Source organism: Quercus robur, chromosome 1 (assembly GCF_932294415.1).
Source record: "Quercus robur chromosome 1, dhQueRobu3.1, whole genome shotgun sequence".
Taxonomy (NCBI): Eukaryota; Viridiplantae; Streptophyta; class Magnoliopsida; order Fagales; family Fagaceae; genus Quercus; species Quercus robur.
Window position 1 is genome coordinate 20,891,458 of NC_065534.1, and position 15,992 is coordinate 20,907,449.

Here is a 15,992-nt window from a genome sequence, read left to right on the forward strand (position 1 = left end):
GTGATAGGGATCCAATTTTCACTTCCTGTTTTTGGAGTGAATTAATAAAACTTCAAGGTGTTGAGTTAGCCATGTCTTCAACTCACAATCATCAAACAGATGATAAAACAGAAGTGGTTAACAGGAGTTTAAAGTAGTACTTGAGGACTTTTGCAGCTGATAAACCTTCTTCTTGGGTAGAATGGTTGCCCTTAGCTAAATTTTGGTTTAACACAAACTTTTACACCTCTACCAAGTTAACTCCCTTTGAAGCTTTGCACAATTATTCACCTCCGAGGTTGTTGGATTATATCCTAGGTACTACTCTTGTGGGAGCTGTTAATGAGCATTTGAAGTATTGGCAGCAAGTTCTATCATTACTTAAGTAGAATTTGCTACTTACTCAAGAAAGAATGAACTCTCAAGCAGACAAGCACAGGTCTGAGAGAAGTTTTGCAGTGGGGAATTAGGTGTATCTGAGGTTATAGCCCTATAGATAGAGGTCCTTGAAGCATAACACACTTGGTAAATTGTCTCAAAAGTTCTATGGTCCTTTCCAAGTCATACAAAAATTTGGAGAAGTAGCCTACAAATTGGAGTTACCCTCAAATTCTTAGATTCATCCTGTTTTTCATGTCTCTTGTCTCAAGGCTAGCTAAGTAGGGACACCAAGTTACTCCTATCTCTCAACTCCCTGCTCTTACATTAGAAGGTTCTCTCACTCTAGTTGGGACACCAGGTATTTTCACAATATTTTCACAATAATTTTACAATAAAGGTTAAGTAGCAAGTTGTAATTGGTTTTTATCCAAACTCACAACAGACATTACTTTTTAACATACCTTTAACAACTTGCCACCTAGTTTTTTATGTGAAAATGTTGTGTCAGTAGCACTACTCATAAAATTTCCCCTTCGTTGACGACGAAATAAAATGGTTTATACCTACACTTTTCTTCTTCTTCAGCAAAACATTACACCCCTTTTAGCACAAAAAAGAAAAAATTACACCACCTATATAACCAACCGATTTGTATCTATATCTTTGATTCTTTTCTCATTTTCTCTATCTTTCTTTCTGCATCCCTTCTATGTTTTCTTTCTATTTAATTAAGTAGTTGGATAAGTGCTTTACAGATTTCTAAGTTTAAGAAGTATTTTAGTGTTTGTTCCAATCCCAATAGAATGACCATGTGTATGGTTAAAAAGCCATACACTTTAAATGCAAAAACTTATATCAATTACTATTTTTTTTCTTAGTTTCAATTTTACTCCCAGTCCTATTCCTAAGTGTATTAATATTTTTCTTTATCATATATTTTTATTTAATTGATATTACATATAAATATAATAAATTATTATTAATTTGACAAAAAAGTATGATTAGTTATTTAATTATATTTATTTATGCATTCAATAGTTGTTTTCTTATTGATCTTTAAACTATTAAATTTTTTTTTAGATTGTTGTATAATATAATTGTATTGTACGCTAAATTGTATTTAGAGTACTATTTTAGATTATTGTATATAATATGAAAGTTTTTTATAAAGAAATTTAATATAAATTTTTACTCCCCCTACAACAAATTCCTAGTTTCGACAATATTGAATCCTAATAAAAAAATTCTGAAGTCGCCATTGGTAAAATCTGAGTGTTTCCTTCCTAGATGCACCCAAATATTTCCCTGAATGGATGGGACAGAAAACAAAAATCTGAGTGTTTCCTTCCTAGATGCACCCAAATATTTCCCTGAATGGATGGGACAGAAAACAAGCAGATGTTTTCTTCACTTCACTGTGCAACGCTTCACTGTAATTGTTTAATTATTATTTTTTTAGAGAATTTCAACTTATGGCGTCTGCTCCTGAAGATAGCTCTTTATCATCAGACCAAGACACCAATCAGTTTTTGGTGTAGGCGGGGATTGAACCCCAGATCTTTTATACAACCATCAAAGACTTTACCAGTTGAGCTAACTGGAATCCACACTATAATTGTTTAATAAGTTCTCATATATATATATATATATATATAAGAAAGTGCCCATTTATATACAATTTTTTTAGTAAAAATATAATTTATTATCATTTTCTTCTAATAGGACATGAATATATATTTATATAAACTACGTTTTTTATCCCTCATCTTTTTCATTTTCAATCAAACATCATAAAAGAAAACTAAAATCTGCTCACTTTTTCATTCTCACACATTTTCATCTCCCAAATCAAACGGCCTAACGTGGCAAAAATAAAAATCCTATTGATTTCAAAATCAACCAGATTTTTTATTCTATTTTCTTTTCCTTGTTTTTCTTTTTTTTATGCGCCAAGATACTGACATACTTTAAACATAGGTTGTCAAAATTTGTGCCCTGGGGGGGTGGGGGAGCATCTTGCGTATTGTATAATGAAAAAATATAGGAGTAGAACCAGCTGTTAATTGTGGACTTTCACTAAGTTTAATCAACTTCCATAGGAGAGGGACAGATCGAACAAGACTGGGTTGCAATTTGCAAGCATGGATGTCATGAATTTGTCTGTTCTGACTATGGTGTTCTTATTTTTCAAATTGTTGAAATCTCTTATGAAATTGGCTGGGCTTATCCAATAATTTTAAGGTCAGGACCAATTATAGCTCCCTAGCTAGAACCACCGCCCACCACCCCATATCCCCTTCCCACTTTGGGGCATCTTTTTCACGTTGTCATAAAAATTGTGACATGCTTGCAGTGTAAAAACTATATAGTTCCATTCAACATTTATCACGTATAAATAGACATTTCCACAAAACATCAAGATTGGAAACCCCTCTCTCTCTCAACCATTGCAATCTTGCATTTTTCAATCCATAGCAATGAATATTGCTGCTCCAAGTATTGAAAATGCTGGACCTTTCACTCGTGCATGTGGATGGCACAAGCTATTGCCAAATAAGATAGTCGAGATGGCAAAGAAGATTAAGAAACTGGGACAAGATGGTCCACGGAGAATTATCCATTCGCTAAAAGTAGGACAGGCTCTCACATTGGTTTCCTTATTCTACTACATCCAACCACTCTATGATCGTATTGGCGAAAATTCAATATGGGCTGTCATAACAGTCATTCTTGTCTTTGAGTTTTCCGTTGGTAAGCTTGCAATTTATTTACCATGATGCATATAAACCAATTTACGGTATAATAGCTTCAGAATTGGAACTAACAATTCCATTCGCGACGTTTTTCTTTTTGATTTTTTCCCAATCTTCTGTAGGAGCAACTCTGGGAAAAGGCTTAAACAGGATGCTAGCAACGTTGTCAGCTGGTGCTCTAGGTGTTGGAGTTCATCACCTAGCAACTCTCTCTGGTGAGAAAGGAGAGCCCATTGTACTTGGATTCTTCGTCGCTATGATAGGTACAATGTTAAAGACAGATTGTGATAATTTAATGTTATAGTTCAAAATTCTCAAACTCATTAGAGGTATAATGCATATATGCAGCTGCAACAGTAACATTTGTGAGATTCTTTCCCACAATGAAGGCGAGGTATGATTATGGGCTGCTCATATTCATATTGACTTTCTCTTTAGTATCTGTTTCGGGTTACCGAGAAGATAAGGTGCTACATATGACCCATCAGAGGGTAACCACAATCATCATGGATAGCTTTATCGCTATAATTACATGCATCTGTATACGTCCCGTTTGGATTGGAGAGGAACTTCAAAATTTGATAGCTAACAACATTGAAAAACTTGAGAATTTCTTATGTAAGGTTGAATTTAATCAACCATCTTGTTGACTTTATTTCATGCCAAATTTGCTTGTATTTCAGCAATTAGTAACCTTGTATTTAGGTGGGATTCTTGTAAGGGTAGTGAGTGAGATAGTGTGAAGAAATACTCAAGAGTGTGCAAGAAAAATAGAGACTCGTGATTGGATCTCGCGGGTGACTCGCGGCTGCAAGCCGCCAGAAGCTGCACATGTGCCAGGCATGCCAGAAGTTGAAGCGTCATGCTAGCTGGAGCACTACAGGACAAAATAGGACAACTAGTCATTCAGTTATCTCGCGACTCAGTCAAACCGCAATGCCAAGCCGCGAGCCAGCCCTATTTTGAAAAACCTGACTCTTCACATTCCATTCTCACCCAAGTATAAATACCCCTTATACCCACGAAAGAAAGAGAGTTTCCAAAAAGAATTTTGAGAGAGAAACCCTAGAGTAAAACAAGATTGATTCATCCACAATCTTCATATAAGAAACTCTTCAAATTCCACTACTCTCTTCCTCTCCATTGTTAAATCCTTGAGAGACCTTTTACTAAAACATTTTCTCACCATATCCATTACTGTGAGAGGGCTGTTTGGTGTTCTGGGAAGCAATTAGGAAGGAACCAATTTCACATTGGTTGATGCTATGGTCAAGTAGAGGAATCCGGGAAACTAAAAAAGAAATAGGTTCGGCGCAATCTTGTTGGAGCAAGAAGCTTGGAGGGCTTACGTACACTGGGTAGATTAGGCTTGGAGGGTCTATTGCTGTTCATGTATCCCAACTACATTTTCTAGTGGATTACTTACCGCTTGGAGGGCGGCGGAGAGGTTTTACGCCGAGGGCTTCGGTTTCCTCTTCAATAACACATCATTGTATTACCCTTGTGTTTGCATCTCTCTTCCCTTATTCTTTACCTTTTATTTTCTGCTGTGGATGTGATTTTAATTGGCTTAGATTAATTACCAATTCTGTTTATAGCTTGTGTTCATTTTCCGCACTCGTATTGTTTGTCATAAAACTTGAATTGGTTATTTTGTAATTGGGGGTCAAAATGTTCAAAGGTGTTTTATACACAAAAAGAAGCTCTTTTTCAACACTGTTCTCAAAAAGGGTCTTAATTTATTTTTCTTACATCCTGTGACTGTTCATTTTCTGGTCTCACTTTCATTATTTCAACACCACCGTGGTCAACTCCAAAATCCTTCCACTATTTTGTCACCATTTTCTCAATCTTCAAGGAAAGGTATGGGTTTTGTCCTCTATTTTTTATTTTTCACAGTTATTGCCTTTTCCTCATGGATTTTGTGTTCTCTATGATATTTGTATATCTCTTGATTGTGTTTGGGTATCTGATTGTCTGGTGTCTTCATTGTGTGTTTTTCGGTGGTTATTTTCTGATCTACTCTATATTGTGACAACTTTGGGTCATTATTGTCTCTCATTGTCACTTTCTGGACATTCCCATCTAGTTTTTAAGATTTTCTTCGTTATCCATATTTTGAAACTAACCCATTGCTAATAATGTCTCTTGGATTGTGTTCTTTCCTTTCCTCTATTACATGATGCAGGCTGGAAATGTCTCCATTCAAGAAAGCAGCTATGAAAGGAGGTAGTTCCAAAGGAAAGGAGCCTGTCATTGATGTCAATGACTACTCACCTAAAACAAAAAGGACTCGTTTCCCATCAGGGGTGTTTGATCCCAACAAGTTCAGATCCTTTGCTGCCTTTCAGACTCATGAGAATTATTTCCGAAATGCTACACCATTACTGGAAAGACCTGTTGATCAATCCTCACTTCATGACACTGACATTCCAAAATGGTTTAACCACAAAAATTGGAATTACCTTCTCTCCGATCTGGATGAAGCTTATGAGAATTTGGTAAAAGAATTTTATGCCAATGCAATTGTGGATGGCGAAGAACTCAAGTGTTGGGTTAGGAGAAAAAGTTTTTCAGTCTCTCCTACATATTTGGCAGAGATCCTTCACATCAACCGGCCAATGCTTAAAAACTCATCGGTTTATCATGATCTATGTCCAGATGAGGAACTACTTAAGGATGGTCTTGGACAAGACTTGGAATTCTCATCCAATGGAAACTCAGTCAGCGTTTCCTCTGTTCCTCTGAAACTGAGAGTGTTTACAATAGTGATGTTTCACAACTTGTACCCCTTATCCAGCACTAGGTATATGAACCTCAGACCTGCCTTGTTTCTTCATGACCTAATCTCTGATGTAGAGATTGACATCTGTGCTCATATCTTTCACGTTCTCCACAAAACGGTTCTGCGAATTGAGTCAGGAATATGTGTTCCTTTTTGCTGTCTCATTTCTAGGATCTTGAAGTTCAAAGGAATTCACCCAACAACAGATGAATCTCCTTGCACAAAACCGAGTCCAATCAACATGCGTACATTCAACGCAAGCATTGGTCATAGTCGGAAGAGAGTTAAACTAGAAACTTCCACATCTCACGGTGGTTTCAGCACATTCTCCCTTGATGAAAAACTCGACAACATTGTGACATCTGTGCACGAGTTGAATACCAAGATGTCCGGACTCACATCTATTTTACACCATCACAGCACTCGGTGGGATATGGAGTTTACCTCCCTCCAAATTCAATTGGATCAGATTCAGAGGAAGCTAGAAGAGGATATGTAGCTATTCCATGACAAAAAGGGGGAGATGATGTCATAAGGGGAACACAATGGGAATACAATGAAAAGGGGAGTGATAGCTTGATCAAAGGGGGAGAAAACTATCTAAGGGGGAGATTTCAGCAAGCAGTTTAAATGTTTTACTTTTAGTTGTTATTCATCTTTTTATGTTTGTACCCATGTTGCTTTTGTAAGCTTTTAGGGTTTGTTTTCATTATCTGTAGGCTTTATGGTTTGTACCGTGCTTTATGCAGCCTTTATGCTTTGTTAAATCAGTACTTCTAACTAAATGTCATGCATTTTCTTGTTAAGTACTGTCACTCTTGTGCCCTTGTAGGATTGTTCCTAGATGCATATACTTAGTGTATTATGCATTGGTTGAGTGTTGGGCATACAAGTGACTTGCATTGTTCTTGTTAGCTTGTATGTCCAAGTCACTTGTTACCTTGTAGTGATTGCTTGTTTGATCAAGCCATGGTTTGTTTCTTAACTCCATCTTTGCTTGATCACATCATGCCTACTTCATATGCATTTCATGCTTTTCTACATACAATGATCATGGTGTATTGTTGTGTTTCAGGAGATTCATGTTCATATGATTCAAGTGCTTCACAGTTTCTAGAGTTAGGTGTGAATGAGTTTTGTTCAACTGTTCCCAACTCACATGTTAAGTCTAGAGTTTGTTTTAGGGTTTTGTCACGGAATAGCCAAAGGGGGAGATTGTAAGGTTGAATTTAATCAATCATCTTGTTGGCTTTATTCCGTGTCAAATTTGCTTGTATTTCAACAATTAGTAACTCTATATTTAGGTGGGATTCTTGTAAGGGTAGTGAGTGAGATAGTGTGAAGAAATGCTCAAGGGTGTGCAAGAAAAACAGAGACTCGCGACTGGATCTCGCGGGTGACTCGCAGTTGCAAGCCGCTAGAAGCTGCACACGTGCCAGGCATGCCAGAAGTTGAAGCGTCATGCTAGCTGGAGCACTACAGGACAAAATAGGACAACTGGCCATTCAGTTATCTCGTGGTTGGATCTCGCGACTCAGTCAAGCCGCGAGGCCAAGCCACGAGCCAGCCTTGTTTTGAAAAACCTGACTCTTCACATTCCATTCTCACCCAAGTATAAATACCCCTTTTGCCCACGAAAGAAAGAGAGTTTCTAGAGAGAATTTTGAGAAAGAAATCCTAGAGTAAAACAAGATTGATTCATCCACAATCTTCACATAAGAAACTCTTCAAATTCCTCTACTCTCTTCCTCTCCATTGTTAAATCCTTGAGAGGCCTTTTACCAAAACCTTTTCTCACCATATCCATTACTGTGAGAGGGCTGTTTGGTGTTCTGGGAAGCAGATAGGAAGGAACCAATTTCACATTGGTTGATGCTATGGTCAAGTAGCGGAATCCAGGAAGCTAGAAAAGAAATAGGTTCAGTGCAACCTCATTGGAGCAAGAAGTTTGGAGGGCTTAGGTACACTGGGTAGATTAGGCTTAGAGGGTCTATTACGGTTCATGTATCCCAACTACATTTTCTAGTGAATTACTTACCGCTTAGAGGACGGTGGAGAGGTTTTACGCCGAGGGCTTCAGTTTCCTCTTCGATAACACATCATTATGTTGTCCTTGTGTCTGCATCTCTCTTCCCTTATTCTTTGCCTTTTATTTTCTGCTGTGGATGTGATTTTAATTGGCTTAGATTAATTACCAATTATGTTTATAGCTTGTGTTCATTTTCCGCACTCTTATTGTTTATCATAAAGCTTGAATTGGTTATTTTGTAATTGGGGGTCAAAACGTTCAATGGTGTTTTATACACATATTGAACTTTCATCTTACAAGGTATATATTTCATCCCCCATATATAAAAATCATGGACACTCCAAAACTCTAGTCATATTTGTGTTGGGCACGTCCATTTCAGATATGTCAAGAACAGAACACTCTTACATATGTGTCCATAATGTATTGGGAGGAAAAAACATATTTATGTTTTTAAAAATTTAAACAATTTTTATTTATTAATTTTGAAAACTTAGAATAAACAAAAAATATTTCTATAAATAAATAAAATATACCTATTAATTATTTTTTGTAAACCGACTCATGTCCTAATTCTTCAAGAACTACCTTGTGACTACGTCACATGTCCTGTTCGTGACCCTAGTATATAATTCTTTTTTTTTTTTTTCTCTTATTGTTTAATTTCTCAACAGTTGGTTTTCCTCAATTTTTTGTAATTATTTTTTAATTTTCAGGCTAATCTAGCAAGATGGGAATTGTGGAACTATTGTTTTGGGCTCTTTCATCCTTGGAAACAATATGTTAAAATTGGTACCCTAACTAGGCAATGCGCCTACAAAATTGAAGCTCTTAACAATTACCTTAACTCTGAGATTCAAGTAAATCAACAATACTCAAATTTTTAATGGATATTTTTTTTCACACAAGTTATTATGTATAGAAAACTCTTCTGCAAAGATTATGTAGAAACAATTATGTATACTCTTTTTTTTAATCTTTTCTTTATTGCTAAAGTGTATACTCTCTCACTCTCTCTCACACACACACATATGATAACTGAATGCTTGAAAATGTGTGAAAACACAAGAGCTATTTAGACCCCCAAATTAAAGTTATGCCTCAATTGATTTTACCTAACTTAATACTAAGTACGGAATAAAGTAAATGCGAGCGGATAAACAAACAAGTTACTCTAACCCATAAACATTATAATACAACAGTAAAATGAAAGGTAAAAAAGTAGGGAAGAAGAATGCAAACACAAGATAACACGTCGATGTGTTATTGAAGAGGAAACCAAAGAATTCGATGAAAAACCTCTCCGCCGCCCTCCAAGCGGTAATCGATTTACCAAACAATCAGTTGGGATACATGGGTTAGTAAGAGACCCTCCAAGCCTAATCTACCCGATGAACCTAAGCCCTCCAAGCTCCTACTCCAACAAGGCTTCCCGAAACCGTATCTTGTCTAGTTCTCCGGATCCCGCTACAAGCTCTATGTTGCATCTGCCATCCTTGGCTTCTTCCAATGCTTCCCAGTAGCACTAAAACCTCACTGAACACTCTGAAAGGGTGTGGTAAATGTTTGGGCTATCAACCTCTCAAGGATATGGAAATGAAGAGGTAGGAGTTGAGAAAAATCCACAAGCAATTGTGTAGAAGATTGTGGGTATAACAATCTCTAGCTCTCAAGGTTTGTGGCTAGGGTTTTCTCTCTAAAGCACTCCTCAACATCTGTGGATAATGTGGGTATATATAGTGTAGGTACAGAAAGTGTGTATCAAATAGCACAGTCTGGCAAAACAGAATGTTTCGCGAGTGTCTTGCGGGAAGGCCTTACCTGCAAGCTACTCACGAAACACAGTTGTCTCCATCTGTCCTGACTCTTCACATTCCAGTCATGTGCAGGGCACATGCATTATTTGACAGGATGCTTAGTCGCGAGCTACCCATCAAAACTCTTCTGTCTTCAATTGCTTGAGTCTTCACACACACACTCTCTCTCTCTATCACACAACCCTTACAATTAAATCCCACAATAAATACAAGGTACAAAAGATTGAATAAAATTACAATCAAATTTGACACGAAATTAAAACCAACAAAACACATAGTTGTAAATTACAACTTTACAATAACACACACACATATATATGATTTTCTATTTATTTATTTTGGTTTTTTCCTCCCTTTAACACAAGGGTGGAGGGAGGGGGCTAGGTAGACCATTTAAAGATTACCCCCCCCCCCCCCCCTCCCTCCCCTCCCAAAAAATGTTTCCCTTCATATTTTAATCTTCAATAGCAGTAGCTAATTACAAATAAGTTCACATATATTCCAAATAGTGTAAAAAAAATAGTTAATCTTTTGGTGCTGGTTCTTAATTATATATGATTGCAATGATAACTTTGTCTCAAGAGTAAACTTTTTTCACTTGTAGTTATTTTTATTCGCTATCTGTTAAAGTTATCATAATATATTATGAAATTTGTTATATGATAATGAATTATTGTTGATTGTTTTCTTAGGCATCATGTATCATATTAAATTTATGAAATGATAATTATATATTTATTTCTATTCTTTAATTGAAAATATTTTTGTTTATTTAATAAAAAATGACAAAACTTTCACAAATTTTTTTAATGACTCATTAGGTGGAGTTAATTCACTTACCTATGTTTTGCCATCCTAACAGACGCTCAATGAGTTCGGACGCAAAATTCAAGAGCCAAGCACAAAAATCTGCTCAGAATCTGGAAAAGCTCTTAGGGAATTAGCATCAGCAGTCAAAAAAATGAACCAACCAACATCAGTTAATGCACACATTGAAAACACAAAAACCGCTATTGAAAACCTGAAATTCATGCTTGATACATACCATTTGGAAGATGCTAATCTCCAAGAGATCATACCACAAACAGATCTTACACATCACTGATTTAGGCACACGTGCACAGTACATCCAATCCCATTGGAAATCAACCCCTATATCCTATTTTTCAAACCTTAATAGCCAAGCTCAAAACACCCAATATCACAATTAACAAACCCAAATCAAAATCACTAAATCCCTACAACCAACAAAAACTCAATCTCTAAATTAACAAAACCAAAAACCTATCACAATACCAAACACAAAAGGGGTTTGGCCAAAAACAAAAGGAGAAAATAAATTAAAAAAGAAGAAGAAGAAAATAAGTGAGAAATAAAGAGAAGAAGGCATTGGCTAATGGTTGTGGTGGTGGTGGTGAGCTTAGTTGCCATTAGTGGTGGCGTGGCTTTGTGGAGTTTAGCCATGGCCGAGCTTGAGAGAAAAAGAACTGATAGAGAGAGCCAATGTGGAACCGGTGTTGGCTTGTGGTGATTGTGGCTTGAGACTATGGTGGTGGCGGTGGTTGTGGCTTGAGATTTTGGGGCCCATAGGGTTACGGAGAGGAATTAGAAATCTTGAGTTGAGAGAAGAGAGAGACAAGAAAGAGGAGAAAATCTGCAAAAGGAGATAGAGAGAATAGTGGGCTAAATGACTAACGGATGGGCTAACGGTGTTTAAGGGGTAAGTTGGGCTTACGGACTAAGTTGGTCAATTTTGAAATATGTTGGACCTAGTTGGCATTAGTCCAAATCTCAGGATAGATTGCTGAAATTTACCTATAATAATAACGAGGAATTTGATATCAAAGTATTATGAGAAGACACCAGATTTATGTGACGCCACATTTGGAGCAAGTTCAAGTCTTTGAATTTGAAACTTTGCATTTAATTTAATTAATTACAAAGAAGTCAAAAATTAAAATGTAGAGTTGCTTGAGAAGGTAGATGTAAATCAATAATAATAAAAAAAGATCAAGGGATAAAAATCTGGAAAATCTTATGAGACTCAAGTTCAAGGTGATCAAATAATCCACAAGTTCTTATTGGATTCCATTGATTCTCCCGAGACCCGACTTCAAAGCATCGGAATGCAATGACTTCTTTATGGATGAAATTTTAATTTAAATTTTATTCCTAAATTGATTGACCTCATAAATCAGTTAAAGGTTGCTATAAAGAATTTTCTGGTCCGTTACGTTTGGAAAATAAGTTTTATAACATTTCACGAAGTGCAAAATGATTTAATCATTGATTCATTTGGTTAAAAAATTTTAGTTTAGAGTTAAAAATACGAGTATGGTTTTTTTTTTTTTTTTTTTTTTTTTTTTTTTTTTTTTGTGTGGTTTAAAGTGAAGTTCAAACTATAAATTGTTTGAGAGTAATTTATGATTATCAAATCACTTTAGTTACTACATTGGTGATTTCCTATTTTAGGATTGAGATAATTAAAATGCAATATCTAAGGTATTATATACACTGGTTCCTTAAAAAAAAAGGGGTATTATATACACTAGGTGCAAGTGAATCCAACGACAGAATTTTTTTTTTGGTTTTTTGTATTTGATCCAATGGTAAAGGGAAAAAGTTAACTTTTTCCCTTCTTACTGAATTCAATTGTACCTGGTGTCTGGAAATTATATTGGATCTCAAACCCTTATTTTACATCAATGAGGCATATATATTGGCCCATATAATTATATGGAATAAAGCTAAATTCCCTTCTAATTTTCACTTACAATATTGTTGTGAGACAAAGTTATTTTTCTTTCATATCTATGAATTATGTTAAACTAAAACAGAGATCTAACCCCTAGATGCTATTCAATCTACATAAGCAGAGAATACACACAGATATATATATATATATATACACGCACACATATTGACTAATGAAAAGCAAGCATAATAGCAAATTAATTATTGTTTTTGACAGGGAGGAAGCTATTTGATGGCTTGGGGGGCTATGGCCCCCAGAATTTAAAAAATAACCTAGTAGTATATATATTTTTATGAGATTTTAAATTTGTACCCAAGAAAATTCTCCTTTGCCTTCCCAATTGATAGGCCAAGAATGTATTAACCCCTTGTGATGAATTAACAAATTAATTAGCCAAGTTAACTAATTAATTCAATTAGCATGCAATACGTGTAGTAGCACAAACAAATTACCAATTAACTACAATGCAGCGGAAATTAAATTAACATGGTGATTTATTTACGAATGAGGAAACCTAAACGGCAAAAACCTCACCGAGTTATTTTAAGGTCACCACTTCCGAGAATTCACTTTATTTATGAATGGGAAAAATCTACACGGAAAAAATCCCACCAGGTGATTTTAAGGTCACCACTTTTGAGAATTCACTATTATCACAACAAGCAGTTACAAGTAAAGGAATTTCAGTACCGTATACCAACCTACAGTTGAACCCTTACCCCAATACCCAATTGGACTTGTTCTATAGTGACAATCTCTCATTTTCAATATACGGCTCCCAGTACGTGACTAACCAATTCGATGCGTGGATCCCAGTACGCGGCTTAGGCTTACTCACCAACTTAAGAAAAATGTTGGCTGCAAAGTTTTACAGTTCATCACACGATGAAGATCACGAAACTCCTTAGTTACAAAATCCTACGGTGTACAAACACAGCAGCTTCTTCAAGAGAAAGATGAACTAGGGCAAATTCTGTCTTCGGTCACAATTTGCATGAACACAACTTTGCTTCACACTTGCGCCAACTTTGACAGCCTTTAAAATAATCCTTATATATGTTTAGGGTTGTGAGAAAAGAAAGTCCAAACATATACACATGGATTGGATGAAAATCAGAGCTGGAAAACTGTTTTTCATAAACCTCGATAGATAGCTTATCTATCGAGCTAGCTGTCGACATCAGGCTTTAGCAGCTTTTAAACCTTGATAGATTTTTTAGCTGTTGAGATTTAAAATCCAGCACTTCTTCACTTGTTTCTTGGACAGATTTGCATGGCTTTAACACTTGAACTTGAAATCTTGTTCCTTGAAGTATTAAACACATCTTAGATCTACCCAATTACAAGTAAAGTGCATTTTGTCAAAGGATTAGTCAATTATATAAAATGTTGACATATGTTCCTAACATGATTCACATATGTCCTAACAATCTCCCCCTTTGGCAATCCGTGACAAAACCACAACAAACAAATGAACATATGAGAGAAGTCATAAATCACTCAACTCATACTCACTTGTTGAATTATAATAAAATCGATCCTAACACAAACTTTTGAAAAACTTTGCAAGAAGAGAGTTTATGGCAAGAAGACTTTGACAACCTGTATTTCTGAAACACTTTAAATAAAACTCATTAAGGCATCTTAGTGTGAAACATAAATATAAGATTGCATACACTAAAAGAAACATGTGTATAAAGAGAGAAAAGAAACAAACACATGGAGAGATAGGTGAAATGTGATAACAACATCATCAAATATATATATATCAAAGATAAGTACAATGTTTGCTATCACTAAATGGTCACAAGACAAATGTACAAGAGATAATGTATCTAAAAGAGAAAGAAAAGAAAAGATACCAAAAGTGCTCACTACATCCCTCGTAGACACTCCCCCTATCACAAAATCTCCTATACTAACCCTCCCTCTATGTATATGACTACTCTCATATCAAAACTACTCCCCCTTTTTGTCAAGAGTGACAAAAGGTAAGTGAAAGTTCAAAAACGTGTACAAAACACCTTTGAACGTCTAGACCCCCAAATTACAACTTAACCAATACAAGCAATATGTCAAACAACTAGTGTGCGGAAACTTAACACATGCTATAACACGAAATTGGTTAAAGACTATCTAAGCCATAACAAAATAAAACCACAGTAGATAATAAAAAGGCAAAGATAGAGAGGAAGGAAGATGCAAACACAAAGACAACATGCGATGTGTTATCGAAGAGGAAACCGAAGTCCTCAGCGAAAAACCTCTCCGCCGCCCTCCAAGCAGTAAACAATCCACTAGAAAATACAGTTGGGATACAAGGACAGCAATAGACCCTCTAAGCCTAATCTACCCAGTGCACCTAAGCCCTCCAAGCTTCTTGCTCCAACGAGGTTGCGCCGAACCTTTTTCTTTTCTAGCTTCCCGGATTCCGCTACTAGACGTAGCATCAACCAATGAAGATTGGTTCCTTCCTAACTGCTTCCCAGAAATCCAAACAACTGTCTCACAGTGATGATGATGGTGAGAACCAGGTTTGGTATAATGCCTCTCAAGGATTTGACAATGGAGAGGAAGAGAGTAGGGGAATTTGAAGAGACTCTAAGGTAGAGATTGTGGGTGAAACAATCTGGTTTTTCTTTAAGGTTTCTCTCTCAAAATTCTCTCTGGAAGCTCTTTTTCAATCGTGGGTAAAAGGGGTATTTATACTGGAGTGGGAGAGGAATGTGAAACGTCAGGTTTTACAAAACAGGGGTGGCTCACGGCTTGACCTCGCGGCTTGACTAAGTCGCGAGATCCAGTCGCGAGTTAACCGTATGGCCAGTTGTCCTGTTTTGTCCTGTAGTGCTCCAGCTAGCATGACTGTTCATCTTCTAGCATGCTTGGCACGTGTGTTGCTTCTGGCGGCTTGCAGCCGCGAGTCACCCGCGAGTCCCAGCCGCGAGTCTCTATTTTCTTGGACACTCTTGAGCAATCTTCACTCTTTCTCACTCACTACCCTTACAACAAACCCACCTAAATACAGGGTTACTAAATGCTGAATTACAAGCAAATTTGGCACGGAATAAAGCCAATTAGATGGTTGAACAAATTCAACCTTACATTAAGTACATCAAGTAGACATCTCATCATCACTGGGTGAGCGAGCACCATCATCCTCATCAGCATCATCACTGTCAGAGCCATCATCACTCTCATCCTCGGAAGCCGGTGGAGATGGAGACAACAGTAAAACCACCCATGACAACCTGTCGTTGTGTGATACGATTAACACGAGTGCTCACCTGACACAACTTATCACTGAAAGTGTCAAGGCAAGTATCCATGTGCACAAGCTGTGCCATGATGGCCTCAAGAATCACTCCACCTGCAGAAGATGAAGGAGTGGTAGAAGCTGGAGGAACTACCATCTCGGTCTGTGTCCACCTTGGGTGAAGTTGAGCCTTACTCCGTCTAACGGTAGTGACGTCAATGGCACCCATAACAGAGAAGT

At 36.7% G+C, this 15,992-nt stretch overlaps 1 protein-coding gene across 1 annotated transcript; it reads left to right on the forward strand.

The window, feature by feature from the left end:
• The first annotated feature begins 2,778 nt into the window (after nt 1-2,778).
• On the forward strand, nt 2,779-10,849 carry LOC126731472 (aluminum-activated malate transporter 7-like). The gene is made up of 7 exons (XM_050435053.1): nt 2,779-3,111; nt 3,236-3,376; nt 3,462-3,731; nt 5,775-5,919; nt 6,070-6,262; nt 8,644-8,787; nt 10,607-10,849. Exons 1-7 carry the CDS (start codon nt 2,838-2,840, stop codon nt 10,847-10,849), a joined length of 1,410 nt encoding a protein of 469 aa, XP_050291010.1. The 5' UTR covers nt 2,779-2,837.
• Nucleotides 10,850-15,992: the final 5,143 nt, after the last annotated feature.

Excerpts from the sequence above, each read along its gene's own strand:
- LOC126731472 (XM_050435053.1), top strand. The coding sequence starts at position 2,838 with ATGAATATTGCTGCTCCAAGTATTGAAAATGCTGGACCTTTCACTCGT. Across the intron at positions 5,920-6,069 it reads TACCCCTTATCCAGCACTAG|GATCTTGAAGTTCAAAGGAA; the intron begins GTATATGAACCT and ends TCTCATTTCTAG. Across the intron at positions 8,788-10,606 it reads ACCTTAACTCTGAGATTCAA|ACGCTCAATGAGTTCGGACG; the intron begins GTAAATCAACAA and ends CCATCCTAACAG.